The 27,403-nt window shown below is 36.1% G+C and overlaps 2 protein-coding genes across 4 annotated transcripts; both read left to right on the top strand.

Moving 5' to 3' along the window:
* Window positions 1-208: 208 nt before the first annotated feature.
* LOC5578713 (beta-1,3-galactosyltransferase 5) lies at window positions 209-20,072 on the top strand. 3 transcript variants are annotated; one of them, XM_021852142.1, is made up of 3 exons: window positions 209-579; window positions 10,609-11,700; window positions 19,757-20,072. In XM_021852142.1, exons 2-3 carry the CDS (start codon window positions 10,623-10,625, stop codon window positions 20,026-20,028), a joined length of 1,350 nt encoding a protein of 449 aa, XP_021707834.1. In that variant the 5' UTR covers window positions 209-579; window positions 10,609-10,622; the 3' UTR covers window positions 20,029-20,072. The 3 variants fall into 3 exon arrangements, with proteins under 3 accessions (XP_021707834.1, XP_021707823.1, XP_021707832.1); XM_021852131.1 differs by lacking the exon at window positions 209-579 and adding an exon at window positions 9,795-9,987; XM_021852140.1 differs by lacking the exon at window positions 209-579 and adding an exon at window positions 10,357-10,482.
* LOC110674291 (putative ATP synthase subunit f, mitochondrial) lies at window positions 5,388-6,685 on the top strand. Its single transcript, XM_021838572.1, has 2 exons — window positions 5,388-5,699; window positions 6,342-6,685. Exons 1-2 carry the CDS (start codon window positions 5,499-5,501, stop codon window positions 6,459-6,461), a joined length of 321 nt encoding a protein of 106 aa, XP_021694264.1. The 5' UTR covers window positions 5,388-5,498; the 3' UTR covers window positions 6,462-6,685.
* Window positions 20,073-27,403: the final 7,331 nt, after the last annotated feature.

Raw genomic sequence — 27,403 nt, 5'->3', positions numbered from 1 at the left:
CTCCGTACCACGATTTTAGCCTCATTGGTACTGTACAGCTCCATCTGGTGGACTCTCTTGCTGCATTAGGGTGCGCCAAATACTATCGCTGAGTTCTATGTAGTGGGTTGTAAGACACTATGTTGCTAGTATGCATACGTTTGTGTTAGTCTTCTGTTTTATTATGTCACAATTACTTCTCTGACGCTGACCACCCCGTTGATTGTGACATGTGTCATTGAGCTGCTGAAGCAAAGAGGCGTACAAGGAAGAACCGTAGAAACATCAAAAACTGTTTGCTTTTATTATATCTTCACATAGGCATTGACTCTTTTATGATTCAATCGGGGATTCTCGCATTTTTGGTCATTATCAGAAAGATGAAGTTTGAAAGTTCTGCCGTTTCCGTGTCGCGCTCAGCTAGTTCAAAAGTGATATAGGAAATCTGTTTACACAATTTCGAGAGCAAACTGGATGGATCATGGATAGACGGATTGCGCTGCTAGTGGAAGAGCCTCGTCATCATCGGCGTATTAAATTGTAAAATCGCAGTTCGAGCATAGACATTATTTTAGGCATCTTAGGAGTACGAATCACCACGTAAGTTTTTGGGTTTAGTTTCTCATGATATCTTTCCTGGGGTTCCACACGACAAAGTATGTATGGTTCAAGTCTCAACCAGATTACGCCAGCACTGGAGAGAGAGCCACTTCAATGCCAGTGCGAGGGCTCTTGAAACTCATTTGGAACTAATATTAGATACATTAGCTACGGGTATCTTGACACGTCTTCTGATGTTTGTGGCCCAGTGAGCCATCTAAATGCATTTATAATGCAAGGCTCAATTGCTTAATTGGTGCAGTGGATAGGTTCTGTTCATTAGGATTCTTGCTGTTGGAAAATCATAAAAAAACTAAATGGATTGAATGCCAAACAAATTTATACCTACATAGACACATGAGCAGGGGTTCTCAAACATTGGTCCAATAGGAGAATCAGAATTAATTATATAAAAAATAAAAGTGATTATTCTCATAACAGTATGGAAATAGGCTGACGTAAAGTAAACAATTACATGAAATCGAGTCGTGTCGGACGTTTTTCTGTAAAACATTGACAAGTGTCTCATTTTTCCATTTTTTGGCGCAAATCTGTTTTTTTTTTAAATAATATTCTTAATGTCTAAACAACCGATAATAGGTTTGTATGATGGTTTCTATCCATACTTTAAAAATATATGGAATCTTTAAAAATATAAGTCGAGTCTAGTACACGACACTGAACACAGTTCAGTTCGAAATACGCGTATCCGTCAAAGGATACACACTCTAGCGCATAGTTTCCCAAACTGTGGGTCGCGACCCCTAGGGGGGTCGTGAGCCGATCTTTGGTGGGTCGCGAGAAAAAATCTGTTCTCTAGGCTTTTGGTATTTCAGGTTCAAATATTCTGAAAAAAAAATTTGGTTTGACGTTGTTCGTCACACTGCCATTTATTTATTTAAAAAATCAGTCCGAAGATCAGTTGAATCTCGACCAAGATTCTTGAAATATACATTTTCAACATGCTTGAGATGATGACGATTTTACAAATTTTGATGAGAAAAATTGGTTTACTGCTAAAGCCCTTCTTTCGAATCATATATTTATTACCGTATTCGAATAGTTTTGCAAAAATAATAATGTTTAAACAACAACTTTGCTGTATATGGAATTGTGATAGATTTTTAGAAATGCACACCATTTATTTTCTATTGATATTACAGTGAAGGTTTGCTAAATGTTGCGAAACTCAAATTTTGAAAATTTATACGATAGATTCAACCAAAAACGGTTAAATTTTCAATGAATTTTAGCTGACTACCACCACTCCTGATAAATCATAAAAATGATCATAGTCTGTCAGTTTTATGGAGCTACGTTTGCTCAAAGATGCTAGAACCCAAATATGGCGGCTTTAATTTTCACGCATTTTTAAGAGTCGTAGTCTCTCCATCCTAAAGAAGCTGCTCGTTCCTTGTTTTATCTTAAGAATGGTTGATATTATTATTTCTGTGTTATTTGAATACTTTTCTCTGAGGTATATGAATGTTTTGGTTCTGAAAATTTAATACGGATAATGATGAAAAATGATATATGTTCTAGGTAATTATAACATTTGAATTTATATCTTGATAGATATATGAGACTAGAAATGCATAGAACACAAATTCCTACACTTTCAATGTTGAAAACATTTAGAGTTATGTAACTTTTAACCTCTTGCGATTGAATCCCATTGTCAATAAGGCAAAGGTTACAAAAAAGTTGTACGCAAAAACTTATTTATTTAAGATTTTCCCTGGTGGGTCGTGAAGAATACGCATGATGGTCAGGTGGATCGTGCCTCTGAAAAGTTTGGGAACCTATGCTCTAGCGGAATTGAATGGTATACCATCAGTGCACTAGAATCCGCTCATTTAAGGGAAGTTATGTGTTCAAATGTGTATAATAAAATAACTATTGTGTCGATCAATACTATTTTTATGTCCAAGTATAGGTAATCAGCGGCAAAACAAAAAAAATGGAAAAAAAACTTTCATAAAAAAATATTTAATTGCATTTGTTACTGCAACTAAGTGTTCCTATTTCCGCTCACGGTGAACAGATTTCGTGACGAACTAACTAAAACATGCATTGTTTCGAATTTTGTTATTTATCCTGATATTTTTTATAGTCAAATCATAGCTACTACTGCAATAAAGAAGGTTGTATACTAAAATTGACATTATTTTCGAATTTTAATTTTTTGCGTGAGCGGTTATTGGAACACACAAAAATACCTAGTGATCCAATAACCGCTCACGAGGTCTTGTGTTTTCAATACATATAAAGAATTATTTTATCAAATGAAAATACCGTCAGACGACTTCATTTAAAAGTTGTTAATATTGCTAGAATATACCCGCGCGAAAAAATTTGAATTATGGCACGAAAAATCAAGTTTTACACTTTTGAGCGGAAACAGGGGCATGAGCGGATACACATTTAAAACTTCAATAATATTTCATTGACTTTAAAATTGGAAAAGTTAATTGTTCTAGGCCTTAAGTGGTTTGGCCGGAGAACTCATACCGTCAAGCTACCATTCACCGTGCATTTAAGAAATATCTGCACATCAAAAAATTATATTATTCTTCAAAATCATTTAAAGCAAACTAGAATACCACTAGGAGGCGTACAATTATACGGCTTTATGCTGAGTAAAGGCGCTGTAGGGTGACCATTTCCTGGAGATTCAAAATCAGGACAATTTGCAATTTTCCTGTACAAATTCCATTTTGTCTCAAATTCTGAATATGGCTCATATTCCGACCAGCAGTGATTACAAAGATTTTCTTTTAATTTTTAACGTTGAGGACTTGTAGTGTATGATCTCGAGAAACTTCTAATTGACGGGAATGAGCAAAAGCATAAATTTAAATTTAATTATAATTAGCAATTTTACAAGCCATTAATCTATCCCTTTTACGAAGACTCTAGTGTGTTTTTACTGACAAGTATTTTCTCAAAGTTATTGTTCGAAGTCAAAATCCACAGTAGAAATCCTGTTTGTCAGACTGTCACCTAAAATTACATCAAGCATCACGTCAGTAATCCTTTAACAATCTACTGACGGTCTTTGAACATCCATTTATCTATTAAGGGGGCAGGATCCGTCATTGATTTCGGAATTTTCAAAAGCAGTTTTTTCGTTCAAAATCAAGAATGTTTTTAGGATAATGTGTTCACTGTATTGTATTCTCCAACCGAAACACAGTGAACACATTTACATCGAATAATTTTTAGTTTTGAACAGAAAAACTGCTTTTGAAGTTTCGATGATTACGATGACGGAGCGTTGATCGTTAAGTCCAAGAAAACCTTCAACAATCTCGCCAATCTCACTGATCAAGATTCTGCAAGAAAATTCCCAAGAATGTCAAAAGTATATTTCATAGAATCTAAAAAACATTTGAAATCTGCTTAAAGTCTTTTCAGAGATATATCAAAGATCGAGGAAATGTCACTTGGATTCTTCGAATCATGGTTTCAAAAAGAATGTGCTTAGAATCTTTTTAGAATTTTTACAAAGAAGCTTACGATCTCGTAATAATTCGCTAAGGATCTCGCTAGAAATTCATGAAGAGTCCTATAAAAATAATCAAAGTTTTTGAGAGAAATCTGGGAAAATTTTGTACTGGAAACCGACAGTGTTTTCAAGACGATTCTAAGAGTTATTCGTTAAGGATTTTTCCAGAAACTCACGAAGGGCTTACCAACTTTAATTTTGTAGTTTCGGCCATGGTGTTTATAAATACATATTAACTTTACTGGAAGATCAAATGGTCGCAGTTAGAATATGCTCAACGGAAGAAAAAAGGTAGGTGGCTGCGTGACTACTCTAGGGTGGTGGAGTATATCTAAGGCCTATAGCTTCTCGGGAGTTTGAGCTATGGACACCTAATATTGTACAAGTTTTCCTGACATTTTACAATTTACATTCTACGAAACGCTTAACACGAATTTCCGATGACTCTCAAGACATAAAATAACCAACACTTACACGAGCTCAAATGATTTTATTAATAACATATTGTCAAACATCGACTGAATTTGAAGGTATTGTGACACAGTATGAAACGCATCCCAAACTTTCAATGCGGCAGAACTCGATTTCTGAACCACAAAACGCAACATAGATTTTGGAATAGATTCCATTTGAACATTCTTGCTGTTTTTTGGCATGAGGATAGCTTTTCCTAATCCGAAATATCTATGATATTCCACGGTGTTCGCCAAGCAGGACAAAACTTGAAATATGAAAAATAAATCAGGACGCCTCAACAGAATCTTAAAATCAGGACATGTCCTGCTAAATCAGGACGGATGATAACCCTAGGCGCTGTACATACGAACGAAAGATTCTGTGCGATCCTTTTACTAACAAATCTACTCAGCTATTTTTAGACTATTTTGGCAGCTTTCATTCATACCTCTATCTCCACAGTTATACAACAAGTAGCTGTGTAACATCTTCGAAAGGCGCTTTCTCAACCCTTTCGCAACTGTTGAATAATTTTTATACAGCTTTCCTATATTATTGAAAAAATATTATTTCCAAGCTGTTTCACACAGCTTCCGGAATTCATATCATAAGTATCTGATTTAATGTTCACAACGTTAAAGTACCTCCCACCGCTTGGGATCAAACTCACGATCGCTGCATCCACAAGCATTGACGCTGTCCTTGCTGCCACCACAGTATACATATATCGATGTCAAAGAAAACACACCGTTTTGTTCTACATCGAAAACGGTTCATATAATATTCTATAATGATGGTAAAAGATGTTACAGCCATGCTTACACCACTTCATCAGGCTGTAAAAGGGTGTGAAACGTCAAACGCAATGTTTACGTCCAACAGGCTGTGTAGATTTGCGCTCCCATTTGCGTAATCTTCTTCGATCAAGTGAAATTGCTGCTCAAAAGAGTGCGCGATGACTTTCGGTGATTATCCAGCGGAGTACAACCCGAAGGTCCACGGACCTTACGATCCTGCCCGTTACTTCGGCATGCCGGATACGCCCTTGGGCCAGGCGAATAGGGTGCTTGGTTTGGCCGCCGTGACAAGAACCCAAGGCTGCCGCTGGGGCCGTGCCTTTTGGAGCTGGAAACACAAGTACAGTCAACTATCGTTCGTTGCACTAAACCCGTAGCCCACTAGTGAAAGACTTTCGCTAATCGGGCTGAGTTTCGAGAAGTCAAATAACATAGAACAAAAGATAATCAGAGCTACCAACATTTATAAATTGCGTCTTATTTCAGAAAATAACGTTTGCCTTCGTTTTAGGTGGGCTATAGCTCAACTAACGGGAGCCCAAATAAAACGAAGCCCACCTAAATATAGTGCAACGAACGAAATTCGACTGTACTGGCATCATCGGCGGAATGGTGTTCTTCTGGGAGGGAGGCACCGATACTACACACGAAATATTAAACAAAGTTTTTCTCAAACCGCAAGATAACTCCAGTTCGCCAACGACAATCAAGGCAGACTTGATGAAAATCGCTAGTTTTTTTTTATTGTGTACCTTCGATCTTTCCGGACTAACATGGAAAAATTCAATATTCATTTTTATTCGAAAATGTAAAAAGATGCGTATTTCAATACTTTGTATTCAATCATAATGAAAGGTGTTATCGTGACATTACTTTTGAATACTTTTGAATTGATTTTGGTCACCTTTGATGAAATGCAAAAATATGTTTTGATCAATTACGCGCTATTATCATGTTATTCCAGTGTTTAAGATCTGGGCTCACAGTGACATTTCGTGACAGCAGAATCTCGGCTCACTGTGACGTACATAAATTTCGTATCGGTTTCTCCCTCCCAGGTGTTCTTCTATGCCATCAACTACGGCAAACTGAAGCACCACAGGAACTACAAGTACCACTAAACGAAGACACCCTGGAAGCAGGGCAGTGAGAAGCGGAACCTATCCACAGTTCATTATATAAGCACGATCCACGGAGAATAATTTTGGCAGGATCCGGAGGGTGGTTTCGGCTTGTGGAAGATGTCAATAGTCCCATTTCCGTCATATCTAATCCCCGGTTTTTGTTTTTTTTCTTCGAAAGACAATCGTTTTTAATGAATATTAACGCTTTCCGATTTTGTTTATATGCGCTCCTAATTTTCTTATGAATTTTTGAAAACATGGATACTCACCACATTTTGAAAAATAATTCGAGATGTGGCACAGTTGGTTCTACCCTATGGATATAAGCGTGGTGATTTTCAACAGTTTTTCGATTCCACCCCTGCATTGGGATGCTTGTTTACATTTGGAATCGTCAAATCAGGTGCGCGCTCAAACTGACCGTGATCCCGGTCAGGGCGCCCAAAACAGGAGCGCTAACGAAACTAACCTGAAATTACTCAAACAAACGTTTTTGAACCAGGTTGGAACTGGTACAGCCCGTTCTGAATCGCAGTTTCAAGCCCAACCCGATTCAAGTCTTCCTGAAAGAAACATATATTTTCCTCCACAGATTCAAAAATCAAAACCACCCCCTAACAACAAATCTCTCAACCACCCAACAGTTACGGTACCGCTAGTTCCATTCGAGGCTAATTTTTACTATCCATGACGACAAATGCCACGTGAATTTTTTTTGGCTTATATGCTCTCTGTCAATTTACTGAACAAGCTTTCCTAAGAAACCGATATGTTTTGGAGCCTTTAGCTATTAGAAAACAATGAAAAACTTGCGGCACGTTAGTTCACCCACCGGGTTGAACCAACTGTGCCGCATCTCGAGTTATTTTTCAAAATGTGGTGAGTATCCATGTTTTCAAAAATTCATAAGAAAATTGGGAGTGCATATAAACAAAATCTGAGGGGCCCAGATAGCCGTAGCGGTAAACGCGCAGCTATTCAACGTGACCATGCTGAGGGTCGTGGGTTCGAATCCCGCTGGTCGAGGATCTTTTCGTAAAGGAAATTTTCTCGATTCCCAGGGCATAGAGTATCTTCGTACTTGCCACACGATATACACATGCAAAAATGGTCAATCGGCAAAGAAAGCTCTCAGTTAATAACTGTGGAAGTGCTCATAAGAACACCAATCTGAGAAGCAGGCTTTGTCCCAGTTGGGACGTAATGCCAAAAAGAAGAAGAAGAAGAATATAAACAAAATCGAAAGGCGTTAATATTCATTAAAAATTATTGTTTTTCGAAGAAAAATACAAAAACTGGGGGTTAGATCTGACGGAAATGGTCTATTCATTGAAAACTTGTTTTTATAAGAGCTTGAAATATACCATAATTTTGATCCAAATCCACTGAATTTATTGAAGTTGTGCAATATTTTAACAGCTCTGAATTTGCCATAAAATTGATCCAAATCAACAGCATATAAACACAATTATATTTCCCTTGGTCCCTAAATAATTGGCGCAAATGGATAGATTATTAAGGTAATTTTGCTAACACAGTTAATCAATTCGCTTATTGCTTCAATAAAGACTGTCATTAAAAATTATTAAATCGAAATATCTGTTATCCAAATTTCGATGAATGAATGAATTCTTGATTTCAACTAAAACATTTTTAATTTTGCACTTGAATGAGAACATACAGTCAAAATTCATTGTTATCATCTATTATGTACAATTATACAATATAAGTATTTTATATAGGTGATTTATGTTACGCAACATTTACGAAGAGAGTATAATTAAATTCGAGAATTACTACAATATTTCTGGAGTTTTGCGGATATTTGATTTTCGTTACCGTAATTTCGGGTAAAAATTGATCATTTTTCACGGTTTTTCTAGTCTGTTTTCCATAATGTTGACAATACCAATAAATGCAGGAAAACAAGTACGACGGTGAGCCGCATTGGCTAATGTACCGACATTTCCATACAGATGTGATATTAGTGCTGAAAATCATCTCTGAAATAAAAAAAATCAGACAAGTTCAGACAAGAGTTGAATTTGATCACTTGTCAAAACAATTCTACATACGTAATTTGGTCTCCTCCAATCCAAATATGCTTGCTAAATTCTCAACAATGCAATATTTATGGAAATAACAAACCATCAAATTTATAAACACCTAAATGTAGCCAATTCCCAAAGAAATCTCCAGATATCTAACAAAATTTCAATAATTTCAAAAATGTTCAACACAACAAATTGGTACGCATTTCGGTGGTAAAATCTGTTTTAGGGAAATACTTCAAGTATCCTTAAAAACTTTCAGGTTGAAATCATGTCTAAATCCTTGTTTAAAATTAAAAGTTTATAGATGTCTGTCAATGTCGCACCGAAAAAGATTATGGAATTTTACATTATTTTCATAGAAATAAACATTCTTTGACGTAACAAATATCTCCAGCTCTATTAGTAAGAATAAAAAATCGTACGACATTGTGATCAATTCCATCCTACTGATCAATTTCACCCGAATTGACGGTATACTAAAATTTCATATGCTTAGCGTTTCGGGCTCATTTTGTACCAAGGGCGTCTAGAGATCTGACCCGGGCCCCCCGAAGCCCAAATCCGGCACTGCAGTAGTGTCAAAATTAAACCATGTGATACATTCGTACAAACAACAACAGATTTTTTTGAATTGTTGATGAGATTGCTCGCATTTCTCCCATAATTTCCATTTCGAAATACCCTAGGTACCCCAACACATTTGGACCTAACTCCGGAACCATCACAGAATTCAAAATTAGTAATATATGAATCAAAAATATGGTGGGACGGGGCAAGATGGATCACCTAAAAATGGATTTCTGTGAATCCCTGGATAAAAATCTAATGGATTTCTTTTCTTCATAGCTGATTAAAAAAATGTAAGCTACAATAAGTAATGAGCAATTTTCAAATCGTGACCCATCTCACCCCGTAATTTTTGTACGGGGCAAGATGGGTCAACCTACATGAAATTTATTTTTTTCTCTAGAGAAAAAATCATCATTTTTTCTCTATTCGCCTAAGCATGAATAAAACATGTCAAATCAAATCTTATCATATAGAATAATAAATGCCCCGAGTTACCCTATAACTCATTTGAGATTTTCCCTGAAAATCTCAGCAAAATCGATCGAACGATAGCAAAACTTAAGAATTTTGAAATTTTGATTTCGCCACCCAGTCCTTAAAGCAAACAATAATTAAATGTCTGTCGTAAAATAAGTGGTCACATACGGAACAAGAACGACCATTGAGAAGATATTAAAGTATTTTCTTTTATTCAATTTTGCGCTCCTTAATAGCCGGTCCGCCACAACGTCACATTAGGAACCACTGTCGTCGGATACAAGTGTGTTCAGTAGTAGTTAACTCGTCGCTATTAACTACCAACTGAGGTTGTCGCGTCTCTATGTACATGTTCGGGCTCTCCAACCAAACAATGATGACCAATTTAATGCTGCGTTAAGAACGTCTTCTTCGTATGCCATGTAAGCAATTTTTACAACTAGCTAATCTCGGAATTCGCCTCTTCGCTGCTGCTGCTGCTGTTGCTATTGCTGCAAGGTCGCGCTTGGAGAATGACGAATGTGTCAAAAACATTGTGATAATTTGATGCCATGCTTGAAAAAAAAAAAATCATTAGTGGGATTGAATCAGTTTATAATGGTGCGCCGTTAGCCCTAAGGGTTCATTCAAATATTACGTAACGCAAAATTTGCCATATTTAGACCCTCTCCCTCCCCCACGTAACAGCTTTTGTATGGAAAATTTTAAATTTTTGTATGGATCGTAAGACCCCCTCTCTCCCCCTATTGCGTTACGTAATATTTGAACGATCCCTAATGGGAAGCATTGCACTAAGGAATAATGTTACACTTTATTTGAAATGTGCAGATTCGAAGTGAAATTCTGCTCAAATTCAAAATGTGGTAGCTGATATTATTCGCATTTCCCTCGAATTATGGAACAAATGGGAACTTAAAGTAGGTACTTCATTTTGGCCATTGATAACCGCAATCACACCAGATGTTCTTTATGGGATAAAGTGACGATATCATTCAAGCTTTGATAAGCTCGTTCCGCTAATCACATTTTTATTTCAATTCTAGGTTTTCCATGGAAAATGGTTAGATCATTACTGCAGAAAAAAATGTGCTACACAAATTTTCGCATCACACATTTGATATTCGGTGTTATCATACTGGCGACCATCATATTCTATTCCACACTGAATAGTCGACAGTTTGACATACCACCCTTAAAACGATACCCGGAGTTACGTTCCAATAGTTCGGATAAGTACTATGCCGCGTTTCAAGTGGCAAACTCGACATCACGATCGGTGCAGCAGGAGAAACAACCGAGTCGAAAGAATTGCGGATTCTTTACCTTCCTAGCGAATGGCTGTGGTTCATCTACTAACATTACAAATGTGTTGCAAAAACTTGGCGAGGCGACACTAATCTCAAATGAGTCTACGGTCAAAATAGACGCGGAAAATGATAATATACAACGAATAGACAAACTATCGGAATCCCAGCCGGTGGAAGAAGTCAAGAGGTTGATCATACCTACCAGTAAAAATGTCACATCCACGGTTAAAGCAATTCCCGCCAAACCCGCTGACGTCACAACGGAAAAAGTAGTTAAGACTAAAGATATTTATGAGCGTGGTCACATGGATGACCCGTCCACTATAACTAACATTTGTCCGAACAAAGGATCTGACGTGAATCTACTTATACTGGTCACTTCAGCGCCGACCCATCGCGAACAAAGGTTGTCCATTAGGCAGTCCTGGGGGCACTACGGTATTCGACGGGATATATCGATCGGTTTTGTGCTGGGACGCACCATGGATCAACGCATTGAGGATCAACTGTCGGCGGAAAACTACATGTACAGTGATATTATTAGAGGAAATTTTATCGACAGCTACCGGAATCTCACACTGAAGACATTATCACTACTCGAGTGGACGAGCACTAACTGTCCGAATGCAACGTATCTGCTTAAAACTGACGACGACATGTTCATAAATGTACCGAAACTACTGCAATTTATCGAATCTCACTTGAGTTACAAGCGTTCCATTTTTGGACGCTTGGCGAAGAAATGGAAACCAATACGGAACAAGAAATCCAAGTATTACGTCAGTCCGGAACAGTATTTTCCTCCAGTATTTCCACCTTTTTGTACTGGTATGTATTGCTTTCATATCTGTGTTTTTTTTCAGGACTTTTAGTGTCGCTTAGAAGTAATGCATCATTGAATGTAGTTTTTGTCAGTGCTCACCGCATCAAAACAAAGGCGCCACTGTATATGGGATTTAACATTATGACAGCTTTGCTGTTCTGTCAAACGCACAAGGCTACGGTGGCGCTATCTTTGCTTTCCATAGCGGCCGTTTTGGTTATTTTAATGATCCATTCTGGCGACGCCAAACAAAACAGAATTACCTTCTAGGCACTGCAGAATATAAGGTTTTTGAAGTTTTGAAGTCTACATGTACACGACGAAACACGTGTCAAATGTACAAATTGAAATTGAAACTGCGACACGTGCTCCGGTGGGGATCGAACCCACGGCTTCAACCTTCAAGCTGCGGAGCCCCTTAAAAGACCACCGCTTCATAGCTTCAAAACCTTATAACAGCAAAATTCCTTACACGGAGAAAATGAAGTACTCAAAAGTGAGTTCATTCCACTCATTTCGGGGGGTTTGTGCGTTAACCTTATTTTGAGTTGATCGGGTTGAAGTTGTTTTCATTTGCAGCCATGCGAAAAATTACCTACTGGCTAATTCTTTTCACTCAAGCGACAGATAAAATAACTCAACTTCCAGTACTAGGTACGCCACTTCCTCAAATTTGAGGTAACGCACTAAGGTTGGGTGTTTGGGTTGTTTTGCTCTTCGCTCTCTGACAACAATAGCAGGAGCGCATGAAACAGGGAGAGAAAAATAACTCAAAAATAAGTTAAAAAATACTTAAATATGGGTTGCTTGTTTTCTCCGTGTAGGCTGGAATTGCCTAGAACTGTGCAACTGCAGAATATAGTTGTTTTCGGAAGTACACCTTAAAATTCGCGGTTATTATACGTAAAAGTGACGATTTATATAGACATTTCAAACGTTGTCAACAGATGTGGATCAATGGGAGAGGAGGATCCTTATTAGGATAACAGTGGCGCGGAAAGTGGGTAGGACACGTAGGACATGTACTATGCACAAAAAAACCTGGGTAGGACAGTCAAAGGATTGTCCTATCCACGATTCATCCGTTTGTTATCTATAAAAAGATAAATAAATTAGAACATCCTCACTAATTATAAATGCAAGCAGTTTTGTCTATTTTTGTCACATTTGTTTAATAGAATTGATTTAAAAAGGATATTTATATTATTTAATATAAATAACAACAAAAGTTGATCCAATGACAAGACTGGTAATAGGTTTCTTTTTTAGAGACTTAGTCGCTATTTGAACGCAAGATTTTGAAAAGTTTCTGTTTTTGATGGAAGGACTTTAAAGTCTATTTCATTCAAAATGGTGCTTGCATTGAATACTTTTGCGTAATTGTACAGGCTCTAAAGAAACCTTCAGAGACTATAACGGGTTCAACAAGCTCTTCAAGAATTTCTTCTCAGGTTCCCCGAAGAAAAGTTTCAGGAATCATAGTAATTTTACTTAGAATACTTTTAGGGTATCCTACAGGGATCTTTCCAGAAATTCGTCTAGAGATTTATCTACCAATTATCCCAGAAATTCTTCTAGCAATTTTTGAAAAGGGTGTTTAGAAAAATTTGCTCCAGGAAATTCGTAAGAACTACAAAGCTACTACAGTGGGATTCCGTTTTTGGCATGCTCCGTTTTTGGCATGCTCCGATTTTGGCACCCCCCGATTTTGGCAACAAAATGGATCCGTTTTTGGCAACATTTTTCAATACCATTAAAATTTGTAAATTTTTGTAAATATTATCGTGTTTGTTGCTTTAGTCATTTGAATAGCATGTCAACTCCACACCGATTACATTTCAAAGCTTTATTTTCGTCAATAGTTCCCCAAACCTCACCAACTACTAAGGACTCGCGTACGCGCTTATTTACTTCAGAATGGTGATTGGTCATGCATTGGCAACGTTTCATGAGGCCAATAATCTCCTTCAGTATCTCGACTAAAGACCAATCTCTTTTTTAGGCATTCATATTGAGTGACCAGCCCACTTGAGTCTGCCAGTAGGTGATACAATAAAAAACACTGTTCTTCAGATTTGGAACAGCTTGTTTGAACAAAGCATTAGCACCGACATAAGAGCAACAAAAAATCTATGACTCACACAGAGTTACAATCATAAATTTTGTCTCATATTGTTGGCTCACTGTCTTTATTATTATGGATTCACATACATTGCGCATGTAAAAGCACACCGCAATAATAGATATAAATATGTACAGCAAAATGTCGTGTATCATAACTTTTAAAAAATTTCATCAAATAATATGACAAATGCGGATACAGTCCAAACTACAATTTATTCTCAATAATATCATTGGAGCGTGCGATAAATACGACTGAGAATGTTTTAACTTTTTGTCTGTGGTATTGGTCTTTCTGTGTCAACTATTTAAAGCTACGTTTCCTCTTTTCTATAGACTCTGTAAGGCGTTAGATTTGTTAAGAGACGATCCAGAATTTTGTACAAGATTGTTCAACTATACGGGCCTCAACATCATCAAAATGTTCCTTACGAGCTGAGTTTATGAGTTTCCTAACTGTACCCTGGAGAATCCTTAAGTGATTCTTGGTTCATGTGGGACTTCTACAATTCATGAGGATATCTACAGATTCTAAGTGAACACTGAGGGCTTCTTGAGGGGTCCTTAGAGTATATAATTGGTTATGGAGGATTATGTCCAAAATCTAGTGATTCCTAATAAACTCTAGGGCGTCCTGTAAATTTTAAGCGGGATAATGTGAATTTCTAGTAGTATTTTTAATATTTCCGGCGAAAGCTTGGGGATTTTGAAAAGGTTCACAGAGGAATTTAAGGTGTGCTAGTGGTAGCCTAATAAAAATAAACTTTTTATTTTTTTCATTGGAGACTTGAGAATTTTCAGCAACATCGCAGCGGAATTCCAAGATGTTAACTCCTAGCAAAAGCCCATGCAAGATCCTACGGATGCTTGGCAAGATGCTTCAGAGCTCAAGCGTTTTTTCTGTAGATTTCTTATGAGAACCTGAAGATTCCTTTAAGGTTATTGAGGTTTCATAACAGGATCCTGTAAATTTCAGTTGATTTCATAAGGTAGGTGTAAAACATATATCAAGCTTAATTAAAAATTATTTCAAGTAAAAATTAAATTCTACAAAATTACAAGTCACATTTATGCATTATCTCATGTTTATGTTTGCCCTTTTGATGCAGTCAACCATTCATTATAAAATGCTTTACTTTATCAGAAACATAAATTGAAGGAGTACAGTGGGATTCCATTTTTGGCAACAAAGTTGAAATTTTCAGTTGCCAAAAACGAAACCGTGCCAAAATCGGAACCCATATTTTAAATTTTATTTTTCAACTATTAATTTTGAAAACATCATTACAATGTTAATACATCATTTCTATGGAATCATAAGGCGTTGAGACTTCGGAAAGGTCCACTTCGAAACATTTTTCTGAAGGGTTATACTATGCTATGAATCTATAGCCCCGTTATGTTAAATCTGGCAAACGTTTTTCTAGTGTTGTTTTTACACCTCAACGTCTTCAATTTTTGTATAAGAGGGTCCACCAAAAATCGCATAAGTGACTTTTATTAAAAAACTGGACATTTTCTTAAAACTATGAAAGAAAACGAAAAAAAAAAATTTTGTTTTCTTTTAAAGACTTATTTACGAATCATTATCATATTATTATCATATTGCAAAACGACATGAGCTTTTCTTTTCTAATTAAATGAACATTTAAAATCAGTTTAAAAAAATTCGGTAAGTTTAGAATTACAGTGGGATTCCGTTTTTGGCACGCTCCGTTTTTGGCATGCTCCGTTTTTGGCACCCCCCGATTTTGGCAACAAAATGGATCCGTTTTTGGCAACATTTTTCAATATCATTAAAATTTGTATTTTTCTGTAAATATTGTTGTGTCGTTTGTTTTAGTAATTTGAAAAAGCAATCCAGCGTGAATACCGCATTCCAGAGTTCAATTTTCGTAGATATTTCTCAGAATGTCACCAACTTCTAAGAGCACCGTATGAGCTTATTTAATTCTAGATGGCGATATAGTCGTACCGTTTCATGAAGTCATTAATCTCTATGAGTATCTACTAGTATCAAATAGAGTTCCAACATCTTTTCTCAGGCATTCACGCTTTATGACCAGCCCACTTGAGTATGCCGGTAGAAAATTGTAATTAGTAAAAGCCAGTTTTCTTCAGATTTGGAACAGCCTTTCTTAACAAAGCAAAATTGACATAAGAGAAACAAAAAAGTCTTAAAACACACCGAGTTTTGATGTACAATTTTGTTTCGCCATTTCAGCTCACTGTTCTTTTTATTGTAGAATTACATGCATTGCTTCTGTAGAACATACCATAGCAAAAGAAGCAAACCACTTTTTTAAGAAACGATCCAACATTGTATTCCAGTATTACTTATGCAAGAGTATACTACGTGCCATATCAAGATTTAATTCAAGTATGCCCGCCGCATGAAATCATCAAAATGTTCCTTACGAGATCCTGGTGACGCCTGGCTGGGTCTAGGGGTTGTCTAACTGGATTCTGGAGAATCTTTACGTTTTTTGACTCCTATGTTTTTAATATGAGCTTCTGAGAATTTTCAGCGAATGCTTAGAAATACTGAGCGAAATTTGGGAATTCATATCGGATATTACTTAGGGGTTTCTTGCTGAAACCTGAGAATGTATATTGTGGATGCTGTGCAAAATATGTCGATTCCTTGTAAACTCCTAAGATTTCTAAGAAGAGAATTTTCAGCAATATCGCAGCGGAATCTTGAAAGTTTAAGCGCTATCTTCAAAATTATTAGCAAGCTCTTGGGTAGATGTGAATTCCTATCTGGCTCCTAAGTAAGATCCAAAGAATTCTAAGCAAGATTATGTGGATTCCTAACAAGCTAGTTTAGAATACAAACGGGTTCTATACCATTTTGTATAATTTTCAGAGGAATTTTTCATCCATATTTAAAAGACAGTATACACCGTCTTAAACCAAAGGCTGCACTTATATTATACAACGGACACACGGAACAACCATTCATTGAGTATGAAGGATTTTTGTTTGACGAAAAGATTCCTCCGACAGGGGCGAACCTCCACGAAATCAAACCTACACTCCGTAGTACAATACGCCTAAACGATTGACGCCGCTAACCTTACGGCTACGAAGCCCACATTTCTATGGGCTTCCAATAAAATTTCTGTATTCTTAAACACAGGAAGAAAAATCCATGTAAAGTTCAACGTGAAATCATGCACATGAAGGGAATGCCAGATCTGTCGCAAATGTACACGTCACATCGTGTTAAGGTGACGATGTATCGAAGCCAAACTTCAAATTTTCAAGAGCACGGATCTGGAGAACCAAACACCCGTTTGAGCTGAAAACTTAATCGATTGGTCACCACCAGCGAGTGACCAATCGATTAAGTTTTCAGCATAAACGGATGTATGGTTCTCCAGATCCGTGCTCTTGAAAATTTGAGGTATGGCTTCGATTCATCTTCACCTTAAATTACAATAAAATCATGTAAATTTCCGCTATTCATCGTGTTATCTAGCATGGACTCTAACCGATTACGCGACAACTCGCATAAATTTGCATGATGTTGATGTAATTTTACAGAATGTGACATGTAAATTTACGGCAAATCTGGCATTCCCTTTATGTGCATGATTTAACGCTGAAATTTACCTGGATTTTACTTCCTGTGCAATACTTTGAGGAATTGTTCTGTTCTTGAATAAAAGTCACTTATGCTATTAAGGTACCGCGGGGCAAGTGGGTAAATGGGGTAAGTGAAAACAATTGATGTATTTCACTGAATATGTGAAATAACGTTTTGAACTCATGCGTAAACCTTTGAGGCCATTGAGAACATTACGATAGGTAAGATATTTCTGAGATTTTCCAGCCATTATTGCATAATAGAGTGAAAAATTGTTAACCTGTCAACTGTTACTCCGTAACAAGTTGGCAGCGTACAATCTTATTTTAATATTTTCAGTGGAAAAAAGTTTCGGAAAACAATTTCCTGTACCACTTCTTAGCTGTCCTCGGTGACAGTTTCAAACTGCAATAAAAAAAAAATTTAGAATTAATTCGACGTAGACCTAAAAATAACTAAATTAAAACACCGTCAATTTTCTTATCAGGTGGGGCAAGTGAAAAGTTTATCATTAGAGATTGAATTTGTGTTTTCTCTTTAGGTTGCCATAAGTAAACATGGTTCGCAATTATCATAGAAAAACATAACGTGCTGATAATTCAAGTAACACTATACTCAAGCGTTAAAAGCTGTTAGAAATCATTGAACTTCTCTAAAAGATGTTGCCAAACATTACAATATTAATATGTCTACTTCGGGCAGCCAATTAAAAGGAAAACGTTGACTGAAAAGTTGCAATATTAGAGAACACACGGAAATCTCGTGGAATGTCTATGTAAAGCTAGTTCAAAACATAAAAATGGGATATAGGTCTATCCACATAAAAAAGATTCTAAATACGTTATTGAAGGATTCCGTTTGATTTCTCCCGAAGAGTTATCCGACGTCATATCCGATTTTCTCAAAAACAAATAACGAGCGGTGGGAATTATACAGAGCAGAAATGCAATTGCTGTCCTATAATGTAAGAACTAACATTGGAAATGTTGCAGTTATAATGTTGTCGAATCATTTCAACTAACATAACTGAACAGAAGAAAATTCAAGTGAAAAGAATAACATTTTCTTTGTTTACATTTTACTTATGTTATTGTTCATTGGGAAGCCTTAACAAATGTTAAAGCTTATAGAAATCGTGGATATAACTGTTTATTTTTGAATTAATTATTCAAAACGGTAAACTTTTCACTTGCCCCACTTTTGGGACAAGTGAAAAGTAAAGAGACATATTTCAAAAACTTTTTCTTTATTTTTTTCTTTAATTTTTCATATAAATCAATTTCAGCATACTGCTTATATTTTGTGGGAGTCAAGCTAAAAAATATACACGACCTCATTTGTTTCAATTTGAAGTCTCTAGAACTTGAAGAATCTCAACTATGCGAATTTCATTACCCACTTGCCCCACGGTACCTTATTGTTTTTACATGAACTAGGTATACAAATAGTATACATAAAGTTTACAAAACATCATTGAAGATATTTCAGCTATAAAAAGTGTGTAGAACGCGTATCAAAATAAATATGACGGATCTTCTTCATTCTTCATAGTCCTATCCTACGGAAATCTACTTCGAAATGGACCGTTCGGAAGTCTGGCCATCATTTGGTTCCATAATTATGATGGAACAACGTCAAAATGATATTTTTTGAAAATAAAAAAATGGGTTCCGATTTTGGCACGGTTCCGTTTTTGGCAAATTTCGACTTTGTTGCCAAAAACGGAATCCCACTGTATCACGAATCTAATTTTTTTTGGCGTTATACACCGAAGCGTGAAATTGTTGAACAGACAAGGAAAATGACTCATTTCTCAATGACATATGAACGCAATGTCCAATACATACTTTCAACAACAAGAATAACGAAATGAACTAAAACTAAGACTAAACAACCTAATTTTGTGAAGACTTGACGATAATTAATATTTAAGATCTACGTAAAAGACAGGAGCAATCACAATAACATGACTGAAAAGGACACTTAAATGACAAATTATTCAAAATCATTTCGACTAGAAAGTATGGTAATGACACTACATTTCAAAGAAATTCTAATGGAGTTGCTGATTTTCACAATGCTTCCTTTTCTCAGATGCAAGGGAATAAGGGTATTTTTCAAAAACTACCACATCACAATATTAATAAAAAAATAGTGTTCATGTGGGCACCATAGCCTAGTCCGTCTGAGTATTGGTCCTGGTAGAGGAGAAACTTGGCAAAAGCCAGACCGAGGGTTCAGCCTTGACAAGTAAAGCTGTCAGGCAGCTCCAACTGAATACCATACAAAAAACAAAATATAAGAAACAACAATTTAAGCCATTAATACTTATTATTTTCTATTTCCAGGGCCAGCTTATCTAATGACATCAGATATCATTGTGGAGTTATACAACAAATCGTTATCGCAAACTTACCTCAAGCTGGAAGATGTATACACAACTGGAATAGTAGCACAATTGCTAAATATCCATAGAATAAACATAAAAGAGTTTTTAAATAGACGCATTGCTTTTAATCAGTGTAACATAAAAAAATCTATCAGTATACACATGATAAAGACAAACGAACAATATGATCTGTGGAAAAAACTATCTGATAACAGTGTACAATGTAAATAAAACTGTAGTTATAATTTATAATAAACAATTATTTTATAAAAAAGCGTGTGTTTTAGAGTTTAAACTGTTTTTTTTTCAGGAACCGCGTGGAAGAAAGTGTACCGTAAAGTGCCCTAATTTAGCGCATTGCCTAATTCCGCGCATTTCGTACAAAATTATTCATATATGGAAACACACATTAACATTGAAGCAACTTTTTATGCCATTTGATGCTACTTTATATTAGGATAAGTTTAAATCACAAATAAAAGCTATTAGCCATTTTTATAATTTCCTTAGCGTCCGTGCTAAGACTGTAGGACAATATTCCATGTAACTACTTGCTACAGATATGTTTCATGGTGCTTCTATGAAATCTCATCAAATATTAGCATATTTATCGAGTTTTATTCCAAAAAGTATTGCGCGGAATTAGGACACGGTTTTTTTTTATAATGCCCTAATTCTGAGCCCTGTTCTTCGCTGAACAACAAACAAGTTAAACATGCTTTATTCGTCTTCAAATCTGTCTATTTCTCTGAAAAGTATCTTGATGCATAAATACCCTGGGCTTGGGATTATATTTTCCAGGGAGCGATGAATTTTGATAATTGATCGCTGTTGTTAGTAGTTTTGATTAGATGTTGGGTAAATTTCAAAGCAATGGCAACCTTTTTATTACAAAATTTAGATTTTATCTTCTGACCTTAAGATTCTGGTTAAACTACTGTACTATGCAGTTGGGCTGCACTAGGCTATCACTCATCAAAATTACTTTCACTTCGGGAAAATATAATTTCAAGATGGCGAGAAGATTACGAACTGAGGGTGGGTTAGGAGCACAATCAGACCCTTGAATGTGCAATGTGGGGTAGTAATTGGGAATGCCATTGACGGTTTGTAATCTTCTACGAGGTTTTCGAAAACCAACAGGGCGCGTGCACCGGGTTGCGGATAGGAGCAAAGGGAGATCAATAGCATCTACCTAAAATAATAGAGCAAAAAGCCGTTCCATGATTAGGTAATGTTAAGCGATCTTCTATGGTGTTCTAGTACTATAAAATTCTTCACTCACTGGGAATTCTGGCCTTGATAATATCAATAGTGATAAAAACATAAAATAATACCTAATACTTAATAAGTACAATGTAGCTTCAATGTAGTAATAAATGAAATAAAATCAATTTTCTATACTTGACAAGGTTTTGAAGACAATCAATGAGTGAAAGAACTACCTATTAGAAAAGCCACATCAGCTAAGTCTATACATATACAAATGTTGGTCATAGGGTCATGGCGAGCATTCGATATGTATGTCTATGACTGATTCTGATCTAATAGGGGCACTAGAAGACCACGCGGACAATTTCGAAACAAATTATTTTTATACATCGGTCTTACGTTCCGAAAGGCTCAGCTATGCTGCAAAGTAATTTTATAAGTTATTCATTACTGCTGTTTAATTGTTTATAATTCTAACAAAACTACATAATTAACTCATTACTAATCACTGTTCCTATATTCTCTTTTTCTCTCCTTCTTATCTGTTGCATGACTATGAGCATCACTAATATAATGCATGAGCATGCACAATAAGAATAATTTCAGGATTGAAAGCAGTACATGGATACCTGGATAGAATAGCTTCGAAAAAGGCGCTCAAAATATAATATTTCTGGTCAGGGAAGTATTTCATCAAGGGTATGTAAAATTTTTCCATTATTAACAATTATTATTCCAGATCACACAAACAAATGAACTAATATCAAATATTTTTAAAATATTTTTATATAAATCAGCATCGTCAATCAGTGTAAAAACAGATAAAGTTTGTAAAGTTATCACCATCGATTAAATTGCGCTCTGTATAGTAATGTTCAATCAGTATCAAAATCTCCTAAAGCGTCGCATTGTGCCATCAGCAGCCCTTAGCATCACTCTCATATTGTTATTATTTTGTTGTTTATAAAATTTCTAGAAAGCGATCAGCATATTCTTTCTTACTTGTACAATGGCCGATCTATTTGGAATTTTAATAAGTCAAATCAAACTTCAAAACTCAAATTAAATTGCCTTCAGCACATTTACATTTTGCAGCATTAATCGCATTACTGTGTCAAGTCTTCTCCATTCCCTATACCCTACCCCAACCCTTCTTATCCTTTCCGATGGTGTTCAAGTGGTCCGCATAGACTATTACGGCCATTACCTATCCCTTACCCCGGCTTTGGACTGACTTGCGCTCTCATTGCCCCACCAAACGCTGCAAAATGAAAATGAAAATGAAAATGAAAAGTATCTTGATGCATAAATACGTTTCAGGTACAAAGCGGAATATCTGGAAAGCCCACTTACAGGGAAATTAGAAACGGCCGTCCAGAAAATAACTAGTGGGAGGAAAAGTTTGTCCAAAGACTCAACAATTGTTGTGTGAACAATTCAAAAAATCCGAAAATATACCACATGTTTTATGGAAAGGATTGTTTTATATATCTGTGCACACAAAATTTACTTCACATTGTGAAGCACAATTAACATAACCAATGATTGCATCTCTTATTAATATTATACAATCCTTGTAATCTTATTGAGAAAATAACAAATAAGGGTCTTCTATAAATTACGACACTTTCGGGGAGTGATTCACGTGCTAATGCGAATAGAATTCCTTGCATTGTATGAACAGTGTAGAATACAAATATAGTGGTAGTCGGGGCGATTTCACCAATGAGAAAGAATGAGCACCCCTTGAGCACTGCATAAATTCTTGAAATTTCATCTGAAATATCATGTAACCCATGTTATAAGTCAGTGCTCTAAACTCAATAAAAAACGAATAAATTATGTTCGAAAAAAACTGCCCGTATTTCCCCGGATGGCTTTAACAAATTTAATCATTCTAGAATGTTGATGTTTGACTGTTACAATGTTCTTTACAATTTAATATTTTTGAACAGTTTGGTTCTAAATACTACAGTCGCCTCACCACATCTCGATATCGAAGGGACCATCGAGATAGGGAGAGATCGAAAAGAATTTAAATGAACACTCGCATAACTTATGATCTCGCCCTAAAAACCATTGGTAACCATGTGTGTAGCTCGTTGTTTCTGAGCATTTGAATGGATTTTCATGCTATTTAACAACGCTATGGGGAAGAAAGGATCGTTATCTACCTGCCCGTGATGTTGGTTTGGATGTTTGTTCTTTCTTTTGCTCAGAAATAACGAGCTATACACGTGGCTACCAATGGCTTTTAGGGCGTTATCTCAGAGTATGCGAGAACACTAGATTGAAAATCACTCCGTTACTAGTAGAATAATAAACAAACTTTATTTCGAGTTTCCAAATTCGCTTGTTTAGTGAATAAAAATTCACATTTTTTTGTAGCTTGATCGAAAGAGCACATTTTTCTAAGTATAACACGATTTTATTGCACTTTAATATCTTAATGTTGATATTTTAAATTGTTAAAAAAGATTTAAATCCGTCGACTCAATGACATTTCAATTTACATAATGTCAGTTCGTCACGAAGTAAAATTTGCCGAGGGGTGATTCAAAAGTGATTTCCATACTAATTTCAAACGTGTTTTAAAAATTGTTCCAGGTCACGGAAAATTGTAAAATTTTGGATTCTAGTTCAATTTTCAACGTAGATTCAGAATAGCTTAGCTTAGCTTAGCTTAGACTGACTACACATATCAATGGTTGCTATTCCGTGATTGACCGAAGGCAGTGAAAATGCACAAAGAATCAACTAGAAGTTCGGCTGGGATTGGCCATAATCTTCTTCAGTGTGCATAATTCAGTGCCGGCCACTGGTCAATAACAGCGCCGGCCACGTCCTTGCAGTCAGGTGGGATTGGGGGAAGGAATGTTAGTGTGTAACCTTTGCTATTTGGAGACCGTGTTTGCCTCTGCATCTCCACAAAGGTTACTGGGTGGGATGTTTGTTAATGGGGAGGATCGTTGGGTCACAGGATTCACTTTGATAAGCGACTAGACCATGATAAATAATTATTTGTGAGATATAAACATGCTTAGATGTAAATATAATATTTTCATTTGATATGAACTATATCTATGAAGAGAAAAAATATGCCGACACTTGAGGTGACGAACCTTTCAAAGTTTATTGAATAAAGTAGACCTTTCGCTAGTCTACACTTGTAGTGTCGAACCATTCAAAGTTTTTTTAATTACAAAAATAAAGGTAAAAAGAAAAAAGAGTTTTGAAAAAAAAATTAGACATAAATAATTTATGAATCAGACACTCAAAAAAATCCAAACGTCATTGCTACGTGAAAAATCACGTAGATCATTCCAAATTCATTTTACCTCCACTTTACCTGACTAAGATAAAGATCACTAAAACATTCATAACCACCAAATAGTGACTCGGTAATGTTTACTGAGGTTACCCATCGCGCTTACGTGGAATTCATGTAGGTGCCTGAGTTCATTTTGACATCTGCATAGTGTACGCACATTCGGTGTTGAGCTCAAATCCTAAGATGGCGCCCGCTTGATTTTTGAAGAACTTCAGAAGCTGCTGCTGCTTTAAACACTGTGTAAGATTGATTTCAAGGTAAATATGCTTTGAATACCGAAGAATCCCTGCATTACTTCGTATTTTATACGTGATTTATAACCTCTATCAATTATAGCACGCGAAGGCTACAACAAGACAGACCAAACTCACAAAATTGGGGAAACAGAATTCAAAATGCTCATATTGACAATAAAAATACCACAATCTTTTAAGTTTGTTTACATTTTCCAATTGGGAATTAGTTTTCTTCCAAAGCCTATTAGAAATAAGATTGGTCTTTATTACAGTTAAATTTAATGCAAAACCATCTAGGTCCTATTGAAACGCTTCGTAAAGGCTACCGAAAAATCCACGTAGCTCTTACGTTTAGCGACGGTGGAATGGACGAAGTTCAAAAGTTCATGCGTTCATTCTGGGCTACCTATGATTAACGTAAGAGCTACGTGGAAAGTGCGATGGAAAAAAATCACGTATGTTTTCACGTAACAATGACGTTTGGATTATTTTGAGTGGAGTTTATGTCGACACTCACAGTGACGAACCTTTCAAAGTTTGTTGACAAATCATATTTACGTCTCACTGTTGTTACGATTAAAGCTGCAGTCATACATATTTTATAGATTAGAAATAGTAGCATGAAACGAGCTCACCAATTGATCCGTCATCCTTGAGCAGCAACAAACCACTTTCAGCTTTACTCGTTTGCTCGGCTATATAAAAGCACTCAGAGATAATAAGCGTGCGACCCGAGAGGGAAAACGACTGACGACTGCTCAGGCTTTCTTGACGCACTGCCCAGGAGCAAGCGTCAACGTCGAAAGATCAAAGAGAACTAATCGAACGCGGCACTTTTTCACTTTACTCGACCGATGCGCGACATGTTTGATCCTGCCCTCATCGCCAGCCCCCCCAGGAGCAAGCGTCAAGGTCGAAGGATCAAACACAACTCTCAACGTAGATTCAGAATATGTAAAAAACTGGATACCAAGCTGGATACCCTTAAACAAGCCGATTGTTCTGAATCACTAAAATCTGGTCTAGTCACCTTTGATAATGTTCATATCAACATATGGAGAGAAAATTGGGAACAAAAAATCAACAGGAACACATCAAGATATGGAGAGGGAAGTCGTATGCAGAATGAAGGGACATCGAGATGTGAAGAGTCGAATGTAATAACTTTCCTGTTTAGTGAACAAAATAATTATTTTTTTTTAGATTCTATGAGATAATTTCACAACCTAAAACAGGGCGCTCATATCACCTCAGCGATAGAGAAAACCGACACGAAAAATGACTGATTTTGAAAAATTATTCATTCCTTAAAGTTCATGACGGAAATCGTGCGGATCTAGTGTATTGATCTGAAAGTTGTTGAAAATCATGTAAAGATCCGAAAACTCCAATTTATTTTCTGCGCTTCTATCGACTTTTCCTTGAAGTGACCAAGCTGCCCCGCTTTCCTCTATACGAAATTCACACGTACCAATGCCGCGGTATTGAAAAGATCATAACAAATGTTTATCTTTATTTCATGTGATACCGTCGCACAGTGGCCCAAAGCTAGCCAAAAGTCATAAAATTGAAGTTTGCAAATTCTTTCTCGAATATTTTTTCTTGATTTATTCATCATTCAAACCTTTCTCAACCGGTTTCATTCGAAAGAATATACCTTAGGCTTTGTTTTGAAGATATTTTAAACCATATTTTACATGTTTACCATTTGAGAATGTCAAGAAGTGTATAACATAGAGCTCCTTCAAAAATAAGGCATTTTTTCAAAGGTAGTGCAAGATATCTGGGAAACGCTCTAAAATGATCATTTACCCCTCAATGTGTGGCAAATATTCCATAGTATTCGATGTACTATGGCTTCACTTGCGCTTTTTTGCGCCAAGATAAGAAAAAAATATTTTTAGTTACACTACGAATCAGTCAATTAGACTATCATACTTGATATAAAAATCGCATTTTTTAACTTTATAAGCTCCCGAATAGATTCAAAAACCACCTCGAGCTTGCCCACGATATTTAACTTCAAATTAGCATCAAAATAATGACGTTTCATTTGATTTTGATCTGGATACAGATTTCATTGATTGGATCACAAAAATGTGCTATTTGAAACAAATTCTGTCAAATGTACCGGAAATATCGATTTTCTGTTTCAGCGACTATTTCCATCAAATTACGTCTAAAAATCGTGTTTTGTCAAGTAATTAGCATTTTTGAACGTTTTGAGTGAGAATTGTACTTTTGGCCAACATTTGTATGGGATGCGGCCACTGTACGTCGTTGAGGGTGAGAATGGGTCAAAAAGGGATATGTACGATTTATTTATTGAATAACTTTCGCAATTTACCTCCGATAAACTTCAAATTTGGTGTGTATGTACTTTGATGGTACATTAACAACTGTTCAAAAAATTAAAGAAAAATATTAATTCACAACGGCACCACTAGTGAATGAAAACTCACCCAATCTCACCCCATAGAGGGGGTGACATTGGGTCACTGTAATTGAAATAACTTGTTTTTGAGAATATGATTGCAAAACCATTGTCAGCTGAAAAATATTGATGAAACACGATGCAAACAAGATGAAAAAATATCTAAGATGTTTCACAAGTATGATAAACCAACTTAAAAGAACGAATCTACCAAAAAATTCAAGATCTATGCGAAAACATATGTAAACCCAACATTTATCGTTAAGTTTACATAAATTTTCTTGTTTTTTTCCTCAAATTGTCTTCAAAGTCTCATCCCCCTTGCCATAAAGCCTATTCAGTTTCCCCAAAGGTGTACTGAAACAGTGATTATTTTAAACCTTCGCAAATAGT

The sequence above is a fragment of the Aedes aegypti genome, chromosome 1 (genome assembly GCF_002204515.2).
Source record: "Aedes aegypti strain LVP_AGWG chromosome 1, AaegL5.0 Primary Assembly, whole genome shotgun sequence".
Lineage (NCBI taxonomy): Eukaryota > Metazoa > Arthropoda > Insecta > Diptera > Culicidae > Aedes > Aedes aegypti.
The sequence above is the reverse complement of the archived record's forward strand: the minus strand, read 5'-3'. Positions and strand labels throughout refer to the sequence as shown.

What these genes read in the sequence shown, in the direction of transcription:
- LOC110674291 (XM_021838572.1), top strand. Translation starts at nt 5,499, where the DNA reads ATGACTTTCGGTGATTATCCAGCGGAGTACAACCCGAAGGTCCACGGA. An exon ending in AGTACAGTCAACTATCGTTC is followed by an intron (nt 5,700 to 6,341) that starts GTTGCACTAAAC and finishes CATTTCGTGACA; the next exon opens with GCAGAATCTCGGCTCACTGT.
- LOC5578713 (XM_021852131.1), top strand. An exon ending in ATTTCCACCTTTTTGTACTG is followed by an intron (nt 11,701 to 19,756) that starts GTATGTATTGCT and finishes TTCTATTTCCAG; the next exon opens with GGCCAGCTTATCTAATGACA.